Genomic DNA, 23393 nt, shown 5'->3' with positions numbered 1-23393 from the left:
ACCCTCACTTCAGCCACCTAGTCAGTCGTCATCTTCACCTACTCCTCCTGTACAACAAGCTAAGTCGATCCAACCCGAAAAGAACTGTTTTTCATCTGTTCAGCCTAAGCAGAGAGACAAACAACACAATATTGTTATCAGTCCTCTAAAGCTGGCCATTTCAGGAACTGTGATGCACTTCAGGGCCTCCCCAGAGGCTGAGTTTCAGCCCTCAGCGCACTCTGGACCCCTGAAGGCTAAGAACCCAGCTGAGGACTGCACCCGGCTGTCGCTGCCTGAGCAGGGCCAGTGCTCCGCGCAGCCGCAGTCAGCCATGTGTGTGCCAGGGGCCTCTGTGCCCGCTGGTTCAGTGACTGTTTCCGCTGGAGGGTCCGAGGGACCGCTCCGGCCTCCTGTTACGTCAGCTGGAGGGTCCGAGGGACCGCTCCGGCTTCCTGTTACGTCAGCTGGAGGGTCCGAGGAGCCCGTCCAGCCTTCTGCCTCGTCAGCTGGAGGGCCCGAGGAGCCCGTCCAGCCTTCTGCCTCGTCAGCTGGGGGTTCGGAGGAACCCAACCAGCTTCAAGTGTCGTCTGCTGGGGGTTCGGGAGAACCCAGCCAGCTTCAAGTGTCGTCAGCTGGGGGTTCGGAGGAGCCCAGCCAGCTTCAAGTGTCGTCAGCTGGGGGTTCAGGAGAACCCAGCCAGCCTCAGGTCTCGTCAGCTGGAGGGCCCGAGGAGCCCGTCCAGCCTCAAGTGTTGTCAGCTGGGGGTTCGGGAGAACCCAGCCAGCCTCAAGTGTCGTCAGCTGGGGGGCCTGAGTCGCCCGTCCAGCCTTATGCCACGTCTGCTGGTGGGTCCGAGGAGCCCACCCAGCACCACACCTCGTTAGCTGAGGGTCCTGGAGGACCCAGACAGCACATCCGCCCGTCTGCTGGTGGTCCGGGGAGGGCTGTTCAGCCATCACCTGCTAAACCATCCCCCGCGACATCTACATCCTCGCCTGCATCATCATCATCATCGCCGCCTGCATCATCATCATCATCGCCGCCGGCATCATCATCGCTGCCGGCAGCAGCATCATCATCGCCGCCGGCAGCATCAGCTTCATCCACGCCTGCAGCCGCAGCTTCATCCACGCCTGCAGCCGCAGCTTCATCCACGCCTGCAGCCGCAGCGTCATCCACGCCTGCAGCCGCAGCGTCATCCACGCCTGCAGCCGCAGCGTCATCCACGCCTGCAGCCGCAGCGTCATCCACGCCTGCAGCCGCAGCGTCATCCACGCCTGCAGCCGTCTCGCTGCCGTCAGGTTCCGCAGCCGTCTCGCTGCCGTCAGGTTCCGCAGCCGTCTCGCTGCCGTCAGGTTCCGCAGCCGTCTCGCTGCCGTCAGGTTCCGCAGCCGTCTCGCTGCCGTCAGGTTCCGCAGCCGTCTCGCTGCCGTCAGGTTCCGCAGCCGTCTCGCTGCCGTCAGGTTCCGCAGCCGTCTCGCTGCCGTCTTCGCCCACGCCTGGCCCGGCCTCTGTGTCTTCGCCCACGCCTGGCCCGGCCTCTGTGTCTTCGCCCACGCCTGGCCCGGCCTCTGTGTCTTCGCCCACGCCTGGCCCTGCGGTTGCCAAGCCGTCGTGGGACCCGACCCGTCCTGTTCCACCCCACCTCTGCCGGCCGCTTTCCAGGCCTCTAATTGGGCGTCATGGCCGTCGTGGCCGGCCTCCTGCGAGGGATCGTCGCCGCCGCTGCCTTCCACGTGGCCGGCCTCCAGAACTGTTTGCCCGTCGTCGCCGCCGCTGCCTTCCACGTGGCCGGCCTCCAGAACTGTTTGCCCGTCGTCGCCGCCGCTGCCTTCCACGTGGCCGGCCTCCAGAACTGTTTGCCCGTCGTCGCCGCCGCTGCCGTGTGCACGGTCGGCCGCCTGAACTGTTTGCCCGTCGCCGCCGCCGCTGCCGTGTGCACGGTCGGCCGCCTGAACTGTTTGCCCGTCGCCGCCGTGTGCACGGTCGGCCGCCTGAACTGTTTGCCCGTCGCCGCCGTGTGCACGGTCGGCCGCCTGAACTGTTTCCACGTCGCCGCCGTGTGCACGGTCGGCCGCCTGAACTGTTTCCACGTCGCCGCCGTGTGCACGGTCGGCCGCCTGAACTGTTTCCACGTCGCCACCGCTGCCTTCCACATGGTCTGCCTCCAGAGATGAACTGCTCTAGGCTCCTGAGTTGCCAGCCTCTGGGCCGGCCTCCTGAACTGTGTTTTGGGACCCTGTTCTTGAACTCCAGTGTGTGTGTTTGTGTTTCGGATGGTTCCTGTAACTCGCTGGAGCTTCTTTTGTTTGGTGTTGGTCCCTCCGTCCTGGACCCCCCGCCGCCCGCCCTGGGTTGGTCGTCTGTTTTTGTTTTGGGCTGTCGGGAGCCAGCCCTTGGAGGGGGGGTACTGTCATGATCCTGGGTCATTTTGACCCAGCGTTTTGTGTTTCCTTGGAGTTCACTTTGTGCCTTGTGTTTATTCTGATTTTGTAGTAGTTTAGGGTTGAATCTGGAGCTCAGTGTTTATCAGCCCTACCTGTGTCTGTCCTCGGTGCTCTGTTCATGTCCCCGTGTGGTGTTGTAAATCAGTCTGTGTGTTTCCTGCTTTACTTTGAAGGCTCGTGTTCTGGATTTCCTGTTCTATTCTGAAGGTCTGTGTCTGTTGTCATTGTGTTCAGCTTGTGTCCTCCAGTCATCGTGTGTATTAGGATCAGCTGTTGTCCCCTCCTGTGTGTGATTACCCGATTACCTTGTGTGTGTGTGTGTGTGTGTGTGTGTGTGTGTATATTTAGTGGGTGTCGGTCTGTGCTCGTTGTCGGCTCGTCTGCGTTTGTCTGTGTTCTCTGTGTCTCTCTGCATTCTCCGTTTCATATGACTTCAGGTTTGTGATTTAGTTTATCCCAGTTTAGGTCTCCTTCAGTTAGTTGTCATGCCTCACTGCCTGTTTGCCACCCTGCCACTCCTGTAAATAAACGTCACACTCTTCATCAGTCGCTTGCTTGCATTTTGGGTCCTCATTCATCCTCAACACGACTGCTGCCCCAGCCGTGACAATTACTCTCGTTTTCTTCTGCTTGCTTTCTTTTTTCTTTCTCAACAGGTGATCCAGGTGATCGATATATGTATTTTTTGTCTGCTTATTCTGTTGGTTTTTGTTTTTTGCCCTTTTTCCCCGTCCCTCTTCTCAGGTTTTTTTCTTTCCCTCTTTCTTTCTCCACATTCTCTCCTCCAGTCAAGTCTGTCCCGTATTCAGCAAGTGAAAATAAAATAAACAATAAAAAGTTGAATCAAATGGACCATTACGGCAAGGCTGGGATGGTCCATTTGGTAAAGTAAATCCGTTGGGCATCTTTCTTCGCCTTTAGACAATAATTCTGATGGCAAAAGAACCAAACGGGACAGGTTAAAAAAAAAATATAAATAAATAAATAAATAAAAAATAAACACAAAGATCTCTCGATACACGTCTGTATAACGAACTAGGGCTGATTTCTAGAATCGATTCGATTTCGATTCACAAGGTCACGAATCGATTCGATCCGACTCGATCCGATTCGATACGATTTGAATCAGGTAAATTTTGCCTCAGACAGTCAGAAATATTATAATTCAGATCATGCATCAGTACATTTCCATATTTTTATTTCTATAAAAAGAAAGCTGACACTTGCGAGACTTTATCAAAGGTGTAAGCATCACAGCAGATGCCTTTGTGTCAAAGAAGCTGAGGATAAAACACAAAAAAACATGAAGGTGATTTTCCTGGCCTGGGATTTTATAAAAATATGCTGCAGTAGATCAAAAACGAAAGAAAACCATTAATCAACATATGAACGTTACCTGATGCTGCTGAAGTGAAGCAGAGCAAAGTTACAGAGGTTTTATTAGAGACACAGCTAAGCGTTTTGCAATTTTGCATAATTTTAAAAAGTTTAAATTTGTTCAGTAGCCTATCGAACAGCAGAAATGAGGCTTTCTTTTCGGAAGTAAGTAAAAGGAAAATAACAGCGGCCGACAGCGCTGTAAACAGCTGTAGACTTGTGCGTAATAAACAAGCGAATAATGCAGAAAAAAGATTTTTAGACGGGAAACTGTCCTTGAAGTGTACTGAGAGAGAGAGAGCTGTGCATGAAGTGTGATTTTATCGTGGTGGAATTAAAACAGGAAACGTAAGAGGGAATTCATGACGATGTTTATGTGAAGCGAAGTTTGGATCTTTTTTGCATCTGGTTCAGTCAATATTGTTTGGAGAGAGATAAAACCTGCAGCTTCAGAATCTAGCGCAAAAAAGACGTAAACACAAAGCGCAGACCCGCCGAAACATCCGTGCCGTCGGGTGAGAAAGGCGACATCTCACTGATTCTGATCCGTCGGCGGGTCCACGCTTTGTGTTTACGTCTTTGTGCAGAATCCGTGTACCTGCTCTCATTTACTGTTTTAGCTGTTTGGTGGTTGTTGAAATTTTGTGAGGTTTAACCTGAGATTCTGGCATTTTGGGCAAAGTACATTTATATTTAAAAATCGATTCAGGATTTTAATGAATCGATATCACGTTATCCAAGCCAGAATCGATTTTAATCGATAAATCGATAATCAAAACCCAACTTTGTTTACACAGGGCTTTAAAAGCAGAGTGCTGTAAATAAAAATGAATAAATCCATTTAAACGATGAAAAGTAAAAACAACAATAATAAAATAAAAGCAGAAACAAACCACTATAAAACAATAAAAACAAGTAAGATCATTGTCTCATGCTGGGTCAAAAGTCAGAGAGTGTAAATGTGTTTTAAGACTAGTTTTTAAAAAGGAGAATGTAGGTGACTGTCTAATGTGCAAAGACAATTTATTCCATAACCTAGGCGCACCAATAAAGAATGCTCAGTCCCACCTGAGCTTCAACTTAGATTGCTGTATATGTAGTAGCAACTGGTCACATGACCTGAGAGTGCAGGGGTAAGGCGGCTGCAAGCTCCGAAAACGACAGGCCCAAAGCTAACGGGTGATGTCAGGGTACTCTATACTTGTGAAAATTGTTTTTTTCTTTTCTTTGTGTACAGATTTAACAAATGAGATATGATTACAGATGCAGTATGTGTAGAGGGTGACTCCCATCACCCTCTGGAACACAAACTTGGAGTAATCAGGACCCTACACCACCGGGCAGAACATGTTCCCTCTAAGCCTGAGGGAAAAAAGAAGGAACACACACACGTAAAGGAAGCACTCAAAACATGTGGTTATCCTAACTGGGCGTTCATAAAGTCAGCAAAGAGGCACAGAAAAGAAGATCAGACACCAGCAAGGGAGGATAAGAAAGACAGACGCAACAACGTTGTCATCCCCTATGTAGCTGGTGTATCAGAGAAACTCAGGAGAGTTTTCTCCAAGCACGACATCCCAGTGTACTTCAGACCCAGCAACACACTCAGACAGAAACTGGTTTACCCGAAAGACAAAACTCCAAAACACAGACTTAACAACGTGGTGTATGCTGTACAGTGCAGCGAGGAATGCCCAGACCTCTACATTGGAGAGACCAAACAGCCACTTCACAAGCGCATGGCACATCATAGAAGAGCCACCTCCACAGGACAAGACTCAGCAGTCCATCTGCATCTTAAGGATAAAGGTCACTCTTTCGAGGATGCCAATGTTCACATTTTGGACAGAGAGGACAGATGATTTGAAAGAGGAGTGAAAGAGGCCATCTATGTCCACTGTGAGCGACCATCTTTGAACAGAGGCGGTGGTTTACGACACCAATTGTCTGCCATCTATAATCCAGTTTTGAGTTCCCTCCCCAGACGCCTTAATGCCCACTCACATCCTGGGCCATCTGACCTCAGGAATTCACATGACAAGGTGGGGCCAGGTTTCACAATGAGCTCACCCGAAACCCTGGCTGATTAGGTCCCACACCCGCTTTCACACCTTGGCTCATGTGATTAGAGGATCACCAGGGGGTCCTTTGTCCCTCTTTGGGGGGATACTCCCACTGGGTTTAAATCTGGGACTCTCGGCCATTTGACCTTAGAACTGAAGAAGCTTCTCGGATGAGAGGTGAAACGTCTTCAAGCAACTTTAAGAAGTCCAGACGCTTTTCTTTGCAAACTCCTTTGACTACGATGACCTGGATGACTGAGAACCTTCACAGACATAGGCGAGCTAGTGTTTGCATGCAAACCTGAAAAAGGAAGTCCAGTGAAGAACAAGCAAACTCAATACTGACCAGGCTGGGTGGTGACAAATGTGCAAGCCTGTTATTTTAAAGGAAACAGGCAAAAAACAAAAAAACACACCTTGCTGGCGCCTGGCAGTAGGTGCAACTTGACGTAGGGATCTGACAGCCCATTGTGGTCCATTGGCTTGAGCCCCTGTGAAAGAAAAGAAGAATCATGGTAATAAAAATGTCATTTAGCACTTCCTTATTTTTGACACTACTCCTGTTTTTGACAGTCAAATTTCCACCGGTGAAGATTTCCAAAAAATTAGGGATCTTTAAAGGAACTCAGGGCATTGCAGGATTACATTATATTAAACTGGAATTATTCTACACCTCTTTTTGGAGGGGATACTTTTCGAAAAATTCTGAAATTTTTGGGATGTTGCCTGCAGCAACATTAAAAATTTGAATTATCAGTACCCTGCTGCATTTTAACTATATCACATTCAGGTGATTGAGTGAAAGCAGGAACAGAGCTGAGATCCCTTTTACCAAGCAGTAAATCAGCAACAGAATGACTCGAATCTTATTCATACTACACTGTTTTGCAGTCTTACCGTCCCCTGATTCATATGATGTCATTTTGCCTATTCTTCTGCATTACCACCACATACTGGGCCGGAGTAGATCAATGTGTCAAAACGAGCAATGAAGTGTAAATAGACTGCACTGAAAATTCATACAACCATTTGTCTGAAGGAACATTTTAAATAGTTTCAGTCTAATAGTCTCAGAAAAGTTTGAAGAGTTCTTTTGATGGAAAGTGTAAAATTCACCATACTCGGTGAGACAACAAGCTACAATCCAGCAACCGATGCAGTTACTTCAATTGTTTTTATTTAGGTGTGCTCAAAGTTGCTCATTCATGCTGTCAAAACTGTTGGAACATTACTGCAGTGTAAATGAAACACGGGGGGAAAGAGCCAACTAAGGGGCCGTCTGTGAATACTCTGAAAGGTGCTTTTTATGGAGGTGATCCAAAAGTTTATGATTTGCTCTCTGGAAGAAAAATGATATCCAATAATCCAGTAAAAGGGAAATCTCTGAATATGTTGCTAAACTAGCATGTAAAAATGCAAAATCACAAAAATGTAAAAGCTGCATGCTCTGAGGATGAGAACAGACCATAAAGACCATTAACATGTCTTACTGAAACCTGGAAATCTGCAAAAATCTTCTGCATGCTACTTCTTACACTTCTAATCATTGCATAAAATCTGTAGTGCCTGAGAGATTCAGCGCAGTGCCACATCAGCTGGAAGGTTGCTGAGGAATGCTGAAGGGGAACTTACTAAAAAAAGAAATGTTTTATTTCTTTGAAGAGCAAATCAATGAGGCTTAGAGAGAGCAGGAGATGTAAAGGCCACTCATACAATGACCAAAGCAGGACAACACCGCACCATGTGGGTGTCCGCTTCATGAAGTGAAAGGACCTAAAGTGTTTCCTGAATCAAATGCCGTACGAACACAAAGAAGAAATTAAAACCTCAAGCAAGTCGTCTTTGACCTCCTCTGGAGATGGAATTGTTCACACTGCCGATTCCTCCTGAGATAAAAGTTTAAACTGAAGTCCTTGAAGTAGCTGAGCAGCAGTTTGGCAGCATCAATCGTATTCACGTTATTAGGTTTCATTAAAATCTGACCAATACACTCAGAGAAATAGCAATTCTTGCAAAGGGAAGAAGGGTGGATCAAGCCTAAATAATGCTAGATTCCATATTATTCTCATTTTTTCAGGTTCCTCTTCTCGAGCAAACTCTCACAATTTGCAGTTTTCAATTCTAATTTTCCACAAACTTTGGTGGACAGATCAGTGGGCTGATCTATGGGCCTTTTGAAAACATGCACACAATAAGCCTACACGAATCCTGCACGACACAATCCACGAGATGGTTAAAGTTTGGTTGCTGCGTTGTTTTGAGGCCTGAGGAAGTACCCCCAAGGACATTATACATCAGATTTTCAGAGTCTGAGTGACTATCCTCATGACTAAACTGACCTTTATGTGTAAAAGGAATGGAAATCCCTTTTAAATTGAACTCTGGATTTAGTTCATAAAGTTGAGATTTAGAACTGATCAAAATTGAAGCAGTGGAGGTCAAGAAGATGTCCTGGTAACATTTAAAAAAAAGATGCATTCTTTTGCCTTAAGCTAAAAAACCACCTCACAATTTTAATCCATAACAGAAAAACAAGAAAATATCAGGACTGAACTTTGATTAAATAAATATCAGCAAAACGTCCTTGTTTTCCACTCATTAAGCTTTAAGTTTTACTTTATTTTTTCCAACAGAAAATGGATTAAAGCAGCAAACATCACACTTTGTGTCTGAAAGCAATCCCCATCTAAGAGACAAGTACAGTCTAATAATGATTGCTACATTGACAGAGAAGCACACTCCACCCTCCCACAACACTGAGGGAAACAGCAAAATATCTCAGCTAGTGTCTTTGTGACACTCATAAATGTATCTACATTAATAACCCTATTCTGTGTCTTTATAGACAGACTGTTTAATATTTGAGAGAAACAAAACTTTTACTTTTTCTATAAAATTCACATATTCAGGCTTTAGCCTTTTTTCTAAAATCCTTTTCTTGTTATCTTGATGTTGCCCAGAACAATCAGCAGGAATTCACAGCTCATGAACTTTTAACAGTATTAACAATACAAATAAATTATTCTTTTTAATTTCATTACAAGAACAATTTAGTGTGGTCACAAATGACGTCATTACAGTTTGAATCTGCAAGGCTATTATCTCTTACTGAAAAATAAGAAAATAGGAAGTCCAAGGTAATTTTTTTTTAGTTTTTTGAGGTGCTCTTTCTTCTGCATTTTAATGAGTAGCTCATAGGAAGGCGTATAAGCTTGATATCAGCAGTTCTGTCTGCGGTTTTCATCAATAACTAAAGACTCTTTTGCCATAAATTATCCTTCCTGTAGTCGTTTAGTAATCATGCAGGAAGAAAATAAAGAGGAGTCTCTTACAAAAGTTAATCGTCTGAGATTTCTACTCATGTGAAATTATCTGTGACTCTTCAAAGAAACAATTTCACCTGTGTGATTGCAGAGCACTGGTTTATTTTAAAAAGTGTAATATTCAGTATATTACAGCTTGTACCCGAACCATCTGAAAATGTGCTTTTTATTCCCCAGTTCTTCTGAATATCAGCTGCTTATAATGACTTCAAGGTATACATTTCACACAAAAGAGTCTCTATATTAATGAAGTTATTAATATACAATAATTATTGTTTAACGTGTTGTTTCTATCGTAACCAATACGGTGCAGGGTTTGCACCAAAAATAAGAGTAATGAAAGATTAGAGGATGCATATGTACGTGTCAAAGTCTGCTGAAAAGGCAGTGGAGGAAACGGAGAGGTCCGCAGCATCACTTCCTTTTCACTCGACCAGATGAGTCACTCGTCCACTGAGCTCGCATCTTCATTCAGAGAGAAAAGTATCTGACATGCAACAACAGCTCACTGGATTTATGACCAATGATGCTAATTAGAGCCATGGCTTTATTCATATTAAAAATAGGAGGCCTGGCTCTAGTGAAGGCAGTCCATGACTGTTAGTGTTCAAATGTGTTTTTTCTTTTTGTATCCAGGCATGCTGTTACTGCATTGACGGTGTGTTTGGAATCATTGTCATGCTGAAAAATAAAGCTGCTACTAATCAGATGCTTTCCAGATGGATCAAAATCTGACGTTACTTTTCTGAGTTCATAATTTCATGAGTTTTAAGAAGATCCACAACACCACAGGCTGATATGTAGCCCCAAACCATTACAGTGCCTCCACCGTGTTTTACAGATGGATTCAGACACCCACTGTAGCCTCTTTCTCCTGATCTCCTCTGTACATACTGATGACTTACATCAAAACATTCAAAGTTGATTCATCTCTCCATCAGACCTGTTTCCACTGATTTTTCAGACCAGTTCTTGTGAAGTTTGGCATAACTGTTACTTGTACACAGCATCAAACATGATAATTTCATAGCACTGACTCACTTTTCAAGCTAGCCCCAAGTGGCTGCTGAAGGAATTACAGTTGCTTAATTTTAAAGCCTGTGGAGGTTGCTGCTTGGTTTGATATAACAGTCTCTTAGACATCTTATGCCACATTCAAAGGCTGGTTACTCAAGTTTTTATTTAATGTTGCTCTTGGTGCATAAATAATAGAAAATAATTAAATGTAAGGTCATAAATAAATGTGTATTTTTCGGACCGTAAGGCGCACCAGATTATAAGGCGCACTAAGCGAAACAAAACAGTCAGTTAAGTCAAATTTTACAAATTTGAATGACTAACCTCGTATTGTGGATGGATTATCTCAGTTGTTCTCCTGACTGAAGTTTGGTCCGTTTACAGCATCCTGCCGTGCGATTGCATTTGTCCATAACCATCGGGAACCCTCACGTTAACTTTTATCGAGTGGAAAAAAGTTAGCATTCATCCTCCAGCTTCACTGTGTTTATGTTATGCTAACATAGCTGTGTCGCTAGCGGTCACGTAGCACATCATTATATACCAGCTAGCCCAACTTCAGTAACCCTACAAACGTCACTGCTGTTTAGTTTTCTGTATTCATTTATGTTGGAAGTGATAGCAGAGCTGTACATTTGAATTTTGTCAGAAATCTCTCAGTCAGAACATGGTATATCATGTTTAGGCGGAAACTAGCGAGATAACTTCCTGCTAACTTAACTCAGTTAAATTTAATGCATTCTGTTTTCATCGATGCCTGGATGTTAAACTTAATTGTTACACCTGGTAAAGCAGCAACACTGATCGTTTTATTAAAGATTATAGAATTTAGGCTTTTTTGAACTCTCAGTGATGCAGCAGTGTTCGTTTGACTTTCGGACGTGAAGCGGACGGAGTTTTGGACCCAGTGTTGCCAACTCCTCAGTAAGGAAAATCGCTATTGGTTGTCCTAAAAGTCGCTAGAAGTCGCTAAATGACGTCATCACCTAATTTGCATAATTGGTCATGCTAATATAATTGTAACCTATGTTGTTGGAGAGAGAAATAACATCGTGGAAGAGACATAAAGTGAGTAAAAAATGTCCTAAATGCATTTAGAGTTTATTTAGAACTACAAATTAAATTTCTTTTAGCAATTATTGTTTTTTTGTAATGTCACAATTCCAACCCTGCTCCTTTATCCGGGCTTGGACCGGCAAAAGTGACCCGAAATAGGCACTCTGGTGGAGTTACTTTGTGTGTGTGTGTTTATAAGTAGTTTTAAACCTTGTGATCCACAAAACAGCATAAGAGTAAAAGAGTAGAAGAAGAACTGACTGCGTTACAGCACCCGCTGCTTGTTGAGAGTAAAAGCGATACGCGCTTTCACGGTTTTTTTTACGGTCTGAAAACTTGCTAAATATAGCGACAAAGTTGCTAAGTTGGCAACACTGTTTGGACCCAGATTACTCCGTGAGGCTCCTGACTACGGTAGCCGTAATGCTCCCACAGTCCATCAAGCAGTGTGGCTTCGTAGCTTACCAAAGTCGTACTAAAACATTTTTTGACAGATTGCTGAGCGCTGTGTACCACATAAAATCGGTTCGAAGTCAGTGAGCACAACCAGAATTTATACATAAGGCGCACTGTCGATTTGTGAGAAAATTAAAGGATTTTAAGTGCACCTTATAGTCCAGAAAATATGGTAAACTGAGAACATGTGAAGTGAAACAGATAATAATGATCTCCAGTTTGTCTTTGCCCTGGACGTGCTTCTGAATCCCACACAAACACTCACAGTAAAGAAAGCCAGCCCGAACAATAAACCATCTTCAGTAATAAAGGACAATAAGGCTTAAAAACCCCACGGCTTAAGGATCACGCAATACAAAGTTTTTATTTCTCATCTGAGTAACAATAAAGATCCCCTATCACAGAGAACAGCCATCATGCAAAGGAGAGAATACTTTATTATGAGCCTAGCACCATTATTTTAATCGTTTCCCGTCTGTGTGTTTTTTCTTTAATGGACCAAAAATGGAAAAATAAAACAAATACAATGTCTATTCTCCCACAATTATCAGGCTTAATAGAGGCACTCGGCACCAAGCCCAGCACTCAGCAGGAATTACTGGCAGCAAAATGACACACTCAACTGTGTCTCTAATAAGGCAACACTGCTGCTTTAGATCCTGCCTGTCACAGAATAGAACCATAGTGACACTAATTTCTTTAGCTGACTCTCATAAACATGTCCACATTTTGATGTGCCGGACACACTTAGTTCTCTGACATCTGAAGAACGGACGCTGAACGCCCAGACGGAATAGATTTCATTGTCTGCTGTTATAATGTAATCAGTTTAAGGGGAAAGACGAAGGAGACGAGTGCTGCTTTCTTCGGGTCTTTCTCCTTTCATTACACAGACATAGATACGTCTACATAACATTTAATTTGTTTACGCTCTGATTGGATAAGACGTCTCTGCCTTTTGAGGATTTAGTCGTCGCTCTCGTGGTTTATTTGCTGTGACCATACTACAAAAACCGAAATGTCACTGACAAGGTTGCTCACGTAATATGGTATTAAACTCCACTTTGTGTGGATTAGATAAATATAACTAATCCACTGTGTCAGGTTTTTACTATTATTTTTATCCTTCATTTCCATTAGGAGTATTTTTATGATGGCAAAGCTCTGTATGCATAAAGGTGTCTTTAAGTGGTTGATGAGACTATAAAATTTGTTATTTAAATGCAGTTTATTTACCATTTACGTCTCACACATTGTATGCCTGACAATATGAGTAACAGGCATAGAGACATTTTTAAAAAGCAAATCATCAAAAACACAGTGACAGCACAGAAAACACTAACGGATCAGTCACACTGACTAAAAATAGGCCTCTGTTACTACAAAAAATTAGTGGTTGCTCGGTGACTGTGATTGGCTAGTTGTTTGCTCTGCCTCTTGGAGCAAAGGTCAATTTTATGAGGCTATCACTGTAGCGAGTGGATATTCAACCCAAGATTTCTGCTTCCATTCACTCAATTACACTAGAGTAAAAATAGGACAGCAACCTACTTGTGACTAGAAAAAAAAGCCCTGTTGCCTGGCGACTGCATTTAATTAATCAAGGTGACCAACAGGTCACCCAGAAGTTGAGCGTGCAACATCCTCAACATCTGGGTGACAGCTTTTGATCTCAAAGTGATTTCACAGGTTGTTCGGTGGAAGGAAAACTGTGTCCAAACAGTTGTGGGACAACTCGGGGTGACTGCAAACATTCTCAGACAGACTGCAGAAGGTCTGCTAATAATCGCCTAATTTATAAGCCCTGAAATGCCAACAATCAGTCTCAGTCAGCCTGTGTAGTCTGCATTTCTTTGCAGTAGGGGACTCTACTTAACTGGTTGCCAACTCAGAAAAAAATTAAATAAATAAAAGCATAGTTGCCAAGCATTATGTCATTTTGCTGTCGCTGTTTATAGGAGAAGTTCATGAGTGTCTGTTCTGGATGGGTCTGATTTAAGTAGTTAATGTGAATTTCTGTGTACCTATTCGGCAATAGAGTTATAAGTGTTAATCATCATATTGTCACAGACGGATTGCATGTAATTGCCAATTTAAACCCCCAAAAAGACTAAGAGTGAAGGAGAAAATGCAGAGTAAATGCACAGCAGGGGGAGGGATATAAGGGCACAGGTGAACTCAGTCAACACAATATTGAGGCTGGGAAAGGACCAAGGAGGTAAGTGAAGAACAGAAATCCACACGAGGAACTAATCTTCAAAATGAAGCTGGAAGTATAATGAAAGAAGAACCATAACTCAGTGTTTTCACACATGTGATGTTTAGTCCGTTTAAATCCAGCTCAAGGTTTGGTTTCCTTTGTGCAGATGTGAACGCGATAATCTGAGATCCCTTTGGAGGTGGAGGCCTCAATGTGGCTCCAAACAAACTCCTGAGTGGTTCAGTTGTGGCAAGAATGGGATTCAAACTCAATCGGAGCCAATAACATGTGTACGGTGATGAGGCAGAGTGCCGAACGCACACCTTCTTCCTGCTTTCACTCCTGTTAATCTTGCATCAGTCACAGCTGCCCTGTATGGTGTATGGCTGCCCTGGGTGTCGCCATACACCTTGGTAGGGAACCTTTTATTTATCCTAAGAAGTAAAACACAATAAAGGAGCTTCTTGGATAGCTATTTTTTTCTTTTTCCTTTCACTCATGGTTTCTCAAACGCACATTCAAATACTGCCAAAGGCTTTTATTTGTTTTCTGAGAGAGTGCAGTGGTAAAACGATGACTTCCCACACAAATATAAAATAAATATAACCCATGTCTATTGAAATTTGGTTTGATAGCCAAGTCGTGAGCTGCCAGAGGGGTGAACTGAGCTGCTGGGAATTCATAATTTATTTTTAAAGTTTTTAAATGGTACCATTTAATGCATCATAGTATAAATAAGGCTACTGATACAAGAAACATCACATAAATATATAAATATATCAGTATTTCTTTGTCATATACTTTGTTATATAAATTGTTATATACTACAAAGAGACGTGCATTTAGATAGCAGAGATAATGCTCCATGCAAATGCAAGGAAAAGCTGAGATGTACAGAAATAATGCTGCCTACAGAAAAAGGCAACACGAAACAACCAACAGTCTCTGCTGTGACCGAGCCGTGATCCCCTCTCCTCAATCTTCCTTCTTATTTTCTCTTCCTTCAGCCAAAGAGAGGCCTGGGTGAACTATGCGTGTAAAATAGCACTGAATAAAAAAGCTTGATTGGAAATAAAAACACTGTAAAGTTTTTCTTTTATGTATGTGCAGAAACAGAAACCAGCTTAAAGCTTAACGGCCTCTAAAATTGTAACTTCCCCTGAAACTTCCAGTTCACTGCTTTTCATTTTCTATCATTATATGCGTCACTGGGTGTTGGAATCTCTTGCTGATATTTAGCCCCACTTTTAAACCGTGTTTCCTGCAAAAACAAGTTATTAAGACGGCACGGCGAAAGCTGATTGGAGAGGCTGACGTGCCGTCTTCATCTGCTTCTATTGTTGTCTTCAACACCTGAACCGTCAGTGAGCTCAGGCATGTTTTGTGGGGTTGGACCGGGATAAACAGACAGCTGCATCATGCTGCTGATTGCGCGAGCACGCTGTGAATACTCGGTTGATCATAATTACTGAGGGGTTGGAGAAAAATGACCACTGCGAAAGGCAGATGGGAGTGTATCCACACACCTCCCATCTCACACTCATTCATAACAGCCCTCCTGAACAACAGCCTTAAATGATTTTAAATGAAGTCGAGTTCCTTTGGGGGAGATCATTAGCATCTGTGTTCAGAAGAAGTCGTGCTTGGCATTTGTGAAAAACATCTGAATGAAAAGAACTGTGGACTTTAAATAAGATGTGTGTACATATCTGCACCTTCCTGTCATGTTCGGGTCAAATCTGACCGATTTACAAATTTAAAAACTCGTAAATACTGTGTTTTAAATCCGATTGCCTCGAGACCTTATGACATCCTCCACACTACGCACTTGAACATATAAAAGTGGTGAGCACCTCTTTCGTTAAATTTTGAGTGTTTTAATCAACTTTGTTACATCTGTGGTGTTCCCAGTCAAAAGTGACCGCCACAGAAAATGAATGGGAATCCACCCCCCCCCCCCACCCCACCGTCTGCCATCTATAATCCAGTTTTGAGATCCCTTCCCAGACGCCTTAACGCCCACTCAGGAAATCACATGATAGGGTGGGGCTAGGTTGCACGAGCTCACCCGAAACCTTGGCTGATTGTGACCTAAACCCGTTTTCACACCTTGGCTCATGTGATTAGGTAGAGGATCATTAGGGGGTCCTTTGTCCCTCTTGGGGGAAACTCTCACAGGGTTTAAATCTGGGACTCTCCACAATTTGACCGTAGAACTGAAGAAGCTTCTCGGGTGAGAGGTGAAACGTCTTCAAGCAACTTAAAGAAGTCCAGACGCTTTTCTTTCCAAGCTCCTTAGACTTTAGATCTACTGCAAATTTACACCAACAGGTCTGAGTTACTTTTATATTCAAACAGCAGCATACACGCCTGGCAAATGATGTCAGCACAGAAGTGCAATTCTAGCAAAATATAAGAGCTAATACAAGACTTCTGCACAGTACTGTATGTGTTAAATTTGAGCGCAAACACTAGCTAGAGATGTAAACATTTCGCTTTCTTCAGCTTCGGCTTTTTCTTATTACATGACAGTGAAACCAAAACTTAGTGCAAAACTACCTAAACAAAAATGAAAGATGACAAAAAGAAAGCATTAAAACTTGAGTCTTATTTGTGTTGTCTTGGTTTGAAAGGTTATTGCTGATGTGTGGGAAGATATGAATAAGTCGAAGAAGTCAAAAATAAAAAACAGTTGGATAATCATTGTGAGTTTAATGCAGGTTTTTTTGTCTTTGCAGACATCACTGACATTTTAAACGCATTCACTAAAACTGATTTTGATAAGATTGGTAAATAGCTAATAAAATAATAATCCCCTGTCACTGATGTTGTGATCCAACAATTCAGTTTCATCTTTTTTGTATGACGCCTACGAACTAAGAACATACGTCAGTTTTGAGTGTGTATTCTCCAAGCTGTATGTCCCACATGGCTGCTTGTTTTTCTGCAGTGCTATCAGCCTCTTCATCACCGGGACATATGTCTTCATTACCATATCTGACTGGCCTGCTAACACGCAGGTGGAGGAAGCATCAATCACCAGGAGCAGCAGATAACAGAATGGATGGGAGAGAAGCATTGATTGAATCCTTGGGGGGCTAAACCAAAGTCATGTTAAAGAAGGGGGTTAATGCTTCGAGGGCAACTTGAGGTCAACGGAGGCGCCAACGGAAGCCAACGGTGACAATCGAGCGGCTTACAGAGGAGAATGGCAGAGGCATGTTACAAGGTCACCCATGCCAGTCATGTCCTTGATAACACATCATTGATTTTAGGAGAAAAAACAAAGCAGTTCATTTGTGATTTTTGCCACAAAGGAGCTGGGCTAAATACGCTTCTCATGGACAAAATTATGCAAAATTTATTTTTAAGATTTTTAATTTGCGGCTGTTAAGTTTGCTTGCTCTTCCTGCTAGCTAGACACTAGGAAGATGCTATAAACAGATGACTTTGTCCACTTATATTCAGTAGCTGAAGCGACGTCAATCATTGTCTGCTGTATGTGAATCAGATTGACCAGTTGTTACCATCACTGAGCAAACATTACTTTCTCTTCATGTTGCAAGGTGTCTCAAAGTGTGGTAGTGTACACATTTTCCTGGCATACGAAACATCCCTGGTTTGATCCTGGGAAGACACACAAATCCCTTGTGATCCTTGTGATTAAGGGAGCAGCTGAAAGTAGTTTCTTCATTTGAAAGTAAAGTACTTGAGGTCACCCTCTGTCTAATGTGCAACAACCATTTGTGCCATGGAATATGGTCTAAGGTGACTTGAAAGTGCTTTGCAAACTGACTGCACTGAAAATATTCTGAATATTTAACTATAAAACACCAACTTATGTGTCGTATCCGTAGGTTTGGTCATGCTGGCTGAAAACATGTGGCCTTACTGCAGTTACACTAAGATCTATGGGACTGTAAGCTCCATGTGGCAAGGAAAAAAAAATCTGTGGTTGCCGGGTAACTGCATTAAATTTTTTTCTCATTCGGCAACTGATTGCAGGCAGTCAAGGTGACCCACTAGTCCATCAGGGAATGAGCGTGCAACATCCTCAGCCTCTGGGTGACGCCTTTTGATCACAAGGTGACTGCACACTTTGGCTGTTGGGAGTCAACCTGCCTCCAAACAATCGGCCTGACTTGTACCGACTGCGATCACACTCAGACACACTGGCGAAGGATTGCAGTCAGTCTGAGCTGTCTGCAGAACATACAGCACTCAACTTCACTGGTTTTCAACTGGTTGTACTCTGGTTACATTCCTATATAAAATCAAGCTTGCCTAGCTCCTGTGTCATTAAGCAGTTTAATCTGATTCCTGCAGCAGCTGTTTCACTATTTGTGGAGGATTTTCTAAATTTCAATTTTAAATCTACAAGTTTCTGGCTGGACTCTAATATTTAAGTGACTGATGTGAATTTCCGTGTATGCAGTTGCTAACAGAGTTGCAATTGTTGACAGTTTATCAGTTAATTGCCACATTATCACAAACAGATTGCATATAATTGCCAACTTGATCCTATTCAATCACAAACTGATAGCAGACTCTGTCTTATTACCATTTTATTGCCATCTTGATGCACTAAAGTTACTTTGAAGACAACAATGAGTTGCAAGTGGTCACAGCCACTGTTTTCCTGAGTGTGAAGCATCATTGTTTGTTTGTTTTTTTTATTTTAAAAAGTGAATATAAATATAAATAATCGTTAGATCACAACCAATCCAATGCATTTCAAATAAATGTAACATCCCTTTTGGGTTGCAACCAGGTTACGCATTTTTCCTATGCACAATCTGATTGTAGAGATTATTACAGATGTGCAAAGCCAGCTACTTAATTGACTATTATTGATAAGCTTTTTAAGAAAAGTAGTAGAACTTCAGTTGAGAAAAGGTAGATTAAAAAAAACTAACTTAGATACAATTATGTGAATAACACTGATTCATGATATGTAACAGCATCCTGCATTTAAAGATGGAATTTACTTTCAGTCAGTGAACTGGTTGACCTTTGACTATAGTGTAGTCATTCACTACATTGGTTTACATGCTTCTGTCTTTGTTTTCTAGGCGTTCACCTTTAACTAGTTGACTTGATTCTTTAAGCACCAGTGTGCATCTACAGAAGAACAGGCCGAATACAGACAAAGCATTCAACATTCACTCAGGATTAGATTTGTTGTTCCAAAGACACGGAATCAGAGGGAGCTCAGAGGATGTGAGCCAGGGTTGGTGATTGTTTCAGTCAGGGATCACTGGGATTGGACGCAGAAGGGATAAAGTAGGCATTGATTAGCAGGGACTGGTTGGGATCTGGGCTCATTTCAATGGCTTACCTTCTTGTATCTGGGGACAGGAAGCTGTTTTGTTCCAGCAAACATAAAGCACCAAGACACAGAGTCGATGATAGCATGCAAAAGAGTAAGGTGGAGAAGAAAAAAAAGAAAACATTGATCATATGAAATCAAAGTTATAGGTGACAAAAAAACAAAAACATGCAAACAACAGAGGAGAAAAACAAAAACAAAGCAGTCTGCAGTGTTTCAGAAAGATTTTTTGGTTTACACAGCTCAGAGCGCTGCTGAAATGCCAAATGTGGAAACAGTCTGAGTGGGAAATAAATGATTAAAGCAATAGTGGATTTGAATGGCCTGTTGATACAGTGAACGTAATTGAAAATCCATTAATTTATTTGTTTATATTTGGCTATGTTAATTGGATTTGAGACAATAGTTAGTGACAGTTTGAGACAAGTCTGAGTTACACAAACAGCTCTGTATTGTTGTGCTGCTGGAGACTTTAACACAACAGCTCACACAGTATCCAGATCATAGTAGAGAAAAATAGGATTTCAACACATGCAACATGAAAACACGTCCATATGGTGAGAGGGACACCTTCAGTGGCGCTCATGGCTGTTTCTCACAGTCAGGAGTTAAAGTGGGCTGGAACTATTTAAGACTCTGTTATTAATAAGTAAATAAGTCTGAGCGGTTGATTCATGCTCTGTAATTTAAGTGAGTTTATTTTTCAGCTCATTTCTTTTCTGGCGTGGCTCTTTTGTGAGCGGGTCACTCATTTCGTAACCCCTCATTAATGCCGCTGTTGTGACAAGGTCTGTTTGATCGTTTGCTAACCTAACCAGCAAGACTTTTGTGCCTCAACAAAATAACCAAGTCCAAAAAAAGAGAAATAAATATATAAATAAAACGCAACTGAAAAACAATTCCAAACAGCAAGTGAAGAAAAAGCTAAAGAGCATGAAAAGAAGGGTTTTCCAGTGGACAACCTCTGGGACTATTAACTCGTGTAGCCTAATACACTGACACTAATACAGTCTGTGTGTAACAATGAGGATTTCACAACACCCAGGATGAAAATGTGCTGCACTTTCTATGTGCTACCGCTGGGCATGCCTTCCAGTCAACTATGGGCACACTCAACCCATAATCCTCCTAAAGGACATGCATTCTCACATTTTGATTCTTATCCCTGTCGTGCATTCATATATGCAGGTCGATGAAGTGGGATCACTAAAACAAAAGATTAGGATGTCTTTGTTTTGCTAGCTACTGACACAGAGCTATATTCCCAGTTAGAGAGAACACGTTCAATATGAACAGGTGATCGCTTCATTGTCAGACATGACAAAAAGAAAGAGTTTGTTTAGTTACAGTTTTGTTAATTTAGTTTAGTTAAGTCAAAGTTAAAAGATCACCTTGAAAAGTTATCTTGTTAATTCATGTTGTTAAATGTACTTGAAATTAAAGAATGTGTAAGTTAAAAGCTGTGTGAGAATCCTGGACACTGCAATTAGTGCAGGCTGCAGAACCAAGCTGCTTAGAGTATTTTGGTAACACTTGTAGTAATAACATGGCACTTTGATGGGGTAGGACATATTCACTGTTTGTTGTGACGGCCAGTGGGCTGGCCTTGTGTTTTGCTTTTGCTTTTACCTGTTTTTGCAGGTAGGTGGAGCTGACCCAATTATTGATGCAGCACACCTGAAAAGGCCAGTCCCAGTGCATATAAAGACACCTTGACTGAACCAGGGCTGGCTCTTGCTCTCTCTGTCTGAAACCCATTTTGTTCATTTGGAAGTTTCAGTTATGGCTGTTATGTCCTTTAAATTGTGTTTAAGTTACTTTACCTTATTTTCATTAAATATGTCTTACAGCCTTTAAAAACCTGTGTGTGGTCTCCCATTTGTTTGTCACTTCCTATAAGCCGGGTTGTGACAAATGGGGGCTCGTCTGTGCGATTAACCTGGTTTGGTGAGCTTTCTAACGTTTGATTGAGAGCTGGTCTGTTTGCAGCTGATTGCAACTAGAGCTGTTTGGTTTCATCTGTTTAGCTGACTTTGTCTGGTTGTGTCTTGGCTAGGACTTGCCTTGTAGGCAATTGTTGGGTTAATTGCTGATGCGTTTGGTTATTTGTGGTGGTTTGGTGTTCTGGGTTTGCTGTGTGTTTTGTTTGGGAGGCCATTTTGTTAGGGGGCTTGAGTGGAGGCAGTCATGTTAACACTGATGTTTTGCTATAGGCTTAGGTTTGGTGGAGCTAGTGTTGATGTACTGTCTTATGTCAACTTTGGAGCATATGAGCTGTATTGATGATTGACTGTGCATAAGTTAAAACCAGTGCTTTCCCTGTTAGGTTGAAGGAGTGTTTCTCTCTTGAGACTCATTCATTGAAATTTCTGTTGCGGTGAACACGGTTAGAGCAGTCGTCTCGGGAGCACGTCCCCAGACTTGAGGGGGTCGCTGTTTGTGCAGTTGCCTTTCTCTTTCTGGTGGTTTTTAGTGCATAAGTACCCGCCGTAGGTAGCGCAAGATGTAATTGTAAGTCTTCGTCACTCCCAAATGCCCAGATTTGTCATGAGAACACTTCAACACCTCGTCACGGTATTTAGTCGGAACCACAATCTGGACAACTGGACGTCCAACATAGTCCAACCCTTGCGGACTCCACTTACGGACTAGCACATCCTCATGCAGAAAATAACCCGAGGCCGCACTTCTAGCGTCAACACTAGGTTGCACCCGGTGAAACAACTCAGCCAAAGAAGCATCAGCATGCTGTGCTTGAACTAGCTCTTGTTGGGAAACTGACAAATGTTGAGGAACAATGAAATCTGGTTCAACCTCACACTCTTCTGCTTGAGTTACAGGCACCGCATCCCTTTTAGCTGCAGCCCTTGTAACAGCACAAGCTACAAAGTCAGACAAACCCTGTTCACACTCATGGGACTCATTCAGAACTCTAGATTTAACAGGCAAAGAACTGTCAGCCCAGACTCGATTTCCAGCCAAATCATTGCCCAAAATCACATGTACGCCCTCAAGTAGCAAAGCAGGACGAACACCAATGCAGATATCATCATCCACAAAACTGCATGACAGCCTGACTTTATGCAGTGGAGCACAGATAGTGGTTAAACCCATGCCTTGAACAAGCACACACTCACCAGTATCAGTAACCTGTGAAAATGGTAACACACAGGCTAAGATAAAAGAATCCTTCGCTCCTGTGTCACGCAAAATCTTTACAGGAACTTTATGAACATCACCCGGGAGTGATACAAACCCATCTGACACAAAATCCTCAAACCCCGAATAGCTCTCCGAGTCAGACTTAGTCAAAACTGGCATTTCCTGAGAGACTACTGAAATTTCCCGTGCAGGAATGGTAAGAGCCGCAGGCTTAACCTGTTTGCCTGTACGCGCCAACTTGCTTCTCAACAAGGGACATTCTTCTTTCCAGTGTCCATCGCAATGGCAATAATTGCAAGCTTGACCAAACTTACTGGGCTTCACAGCACCATTGGCCTTCGCAGGAACCGATGACAGAAATTTAGTTTGACCAAAAACTCTAGCAGGAGCACCAACTGAAAAACTGTTTCTACCAAACTGCCCCCTATGTGCCAAGACATATTCATCTGCCAATTTAGCAGCGTCAGAAACTGTTGTCACTTCCCGTTCGGCAATGTAAGTGGCAACCTCAGGAGGAACACGATCTTTAAACTGCTCCAATACCATTAACTCACATAAATCCGGGAAAGTAGACACTCCCAGTGCAGAACACCATCTGTTGAAGTGTTCTTTTGGCCACGTCTTAAGCGTGATGTTTCAGCTTACATTAAAACCTGCCATATTTGCCAAGTTGTAGGTAAGCCCAATCAATCTATTAAACCTGCTCCACTTTGTCCCATCCCTGCTGTGAGTAACCCATTTGAACATTTGATCATTGACTGTGTGGGCCCTCTTCCTAGATCAAAATCTGGTTCAGAGTATCTTTTGACTGTGATGTGCCAGGTTACGCGTTATCCTGCTGCACAGTGGATATAAAGGTTATCTTATCTTATCTTATATCCACTGTGTACCATCACAGCCAAGTCTGTGGTGAAGACATTGACACAATTTATTTCTATATTTGGCATACCGAAGATTATCCAGAGTGACCAGGGATCAAAC

General features: G+C 42.9%; 1 protein-coding gene across 1 annotated transcript in view; it reads right to left on the bottom strand.

Moving 5' to 3' along the window:
* The window catches only part of doc2b (double C2-like domains, beta), a 198744-nt gene that overhangs the window by 69101 nt on the left and 106250 nt on the right, over positions 1-23393 (bottom strand). Inside the window, exons 3-4 of the mRNA XM_063487340.1 lie at positions 19260-19283; positions 6286-6360 (exon numbers count right to left, since the gene is read on the bottom strand). Of these exons, the coding sequence (XP_063343410.1) occupies positions 6286-6360; positions 19260-19283 (99 nt within the window). The remainder of the gene's footprint in view (positions 1-6285; positions 6361-19259; positions 19284-23393) is intronic.

This window comes from Pelmatolapia mariae, linkage group LG10_11, assembly GCF_036321145.2.
Source record: "Pelmatolapia mariae isolate MD_Pm_ZW linkage group LG10_11, Pm_UMD_F_2, whole genome shotgun sequence".
Taxonomy (NCBI): domain Eukaryota; kingdom Metazoa; phylum Chordata; class Actinopteri; order Cichliformes; family Cichlidae; genus Pelmatolapia; species Pelmatolapia mariae.
This window is presented reverse-complemented; position numbering and strand designations above follow the sequence as displayed.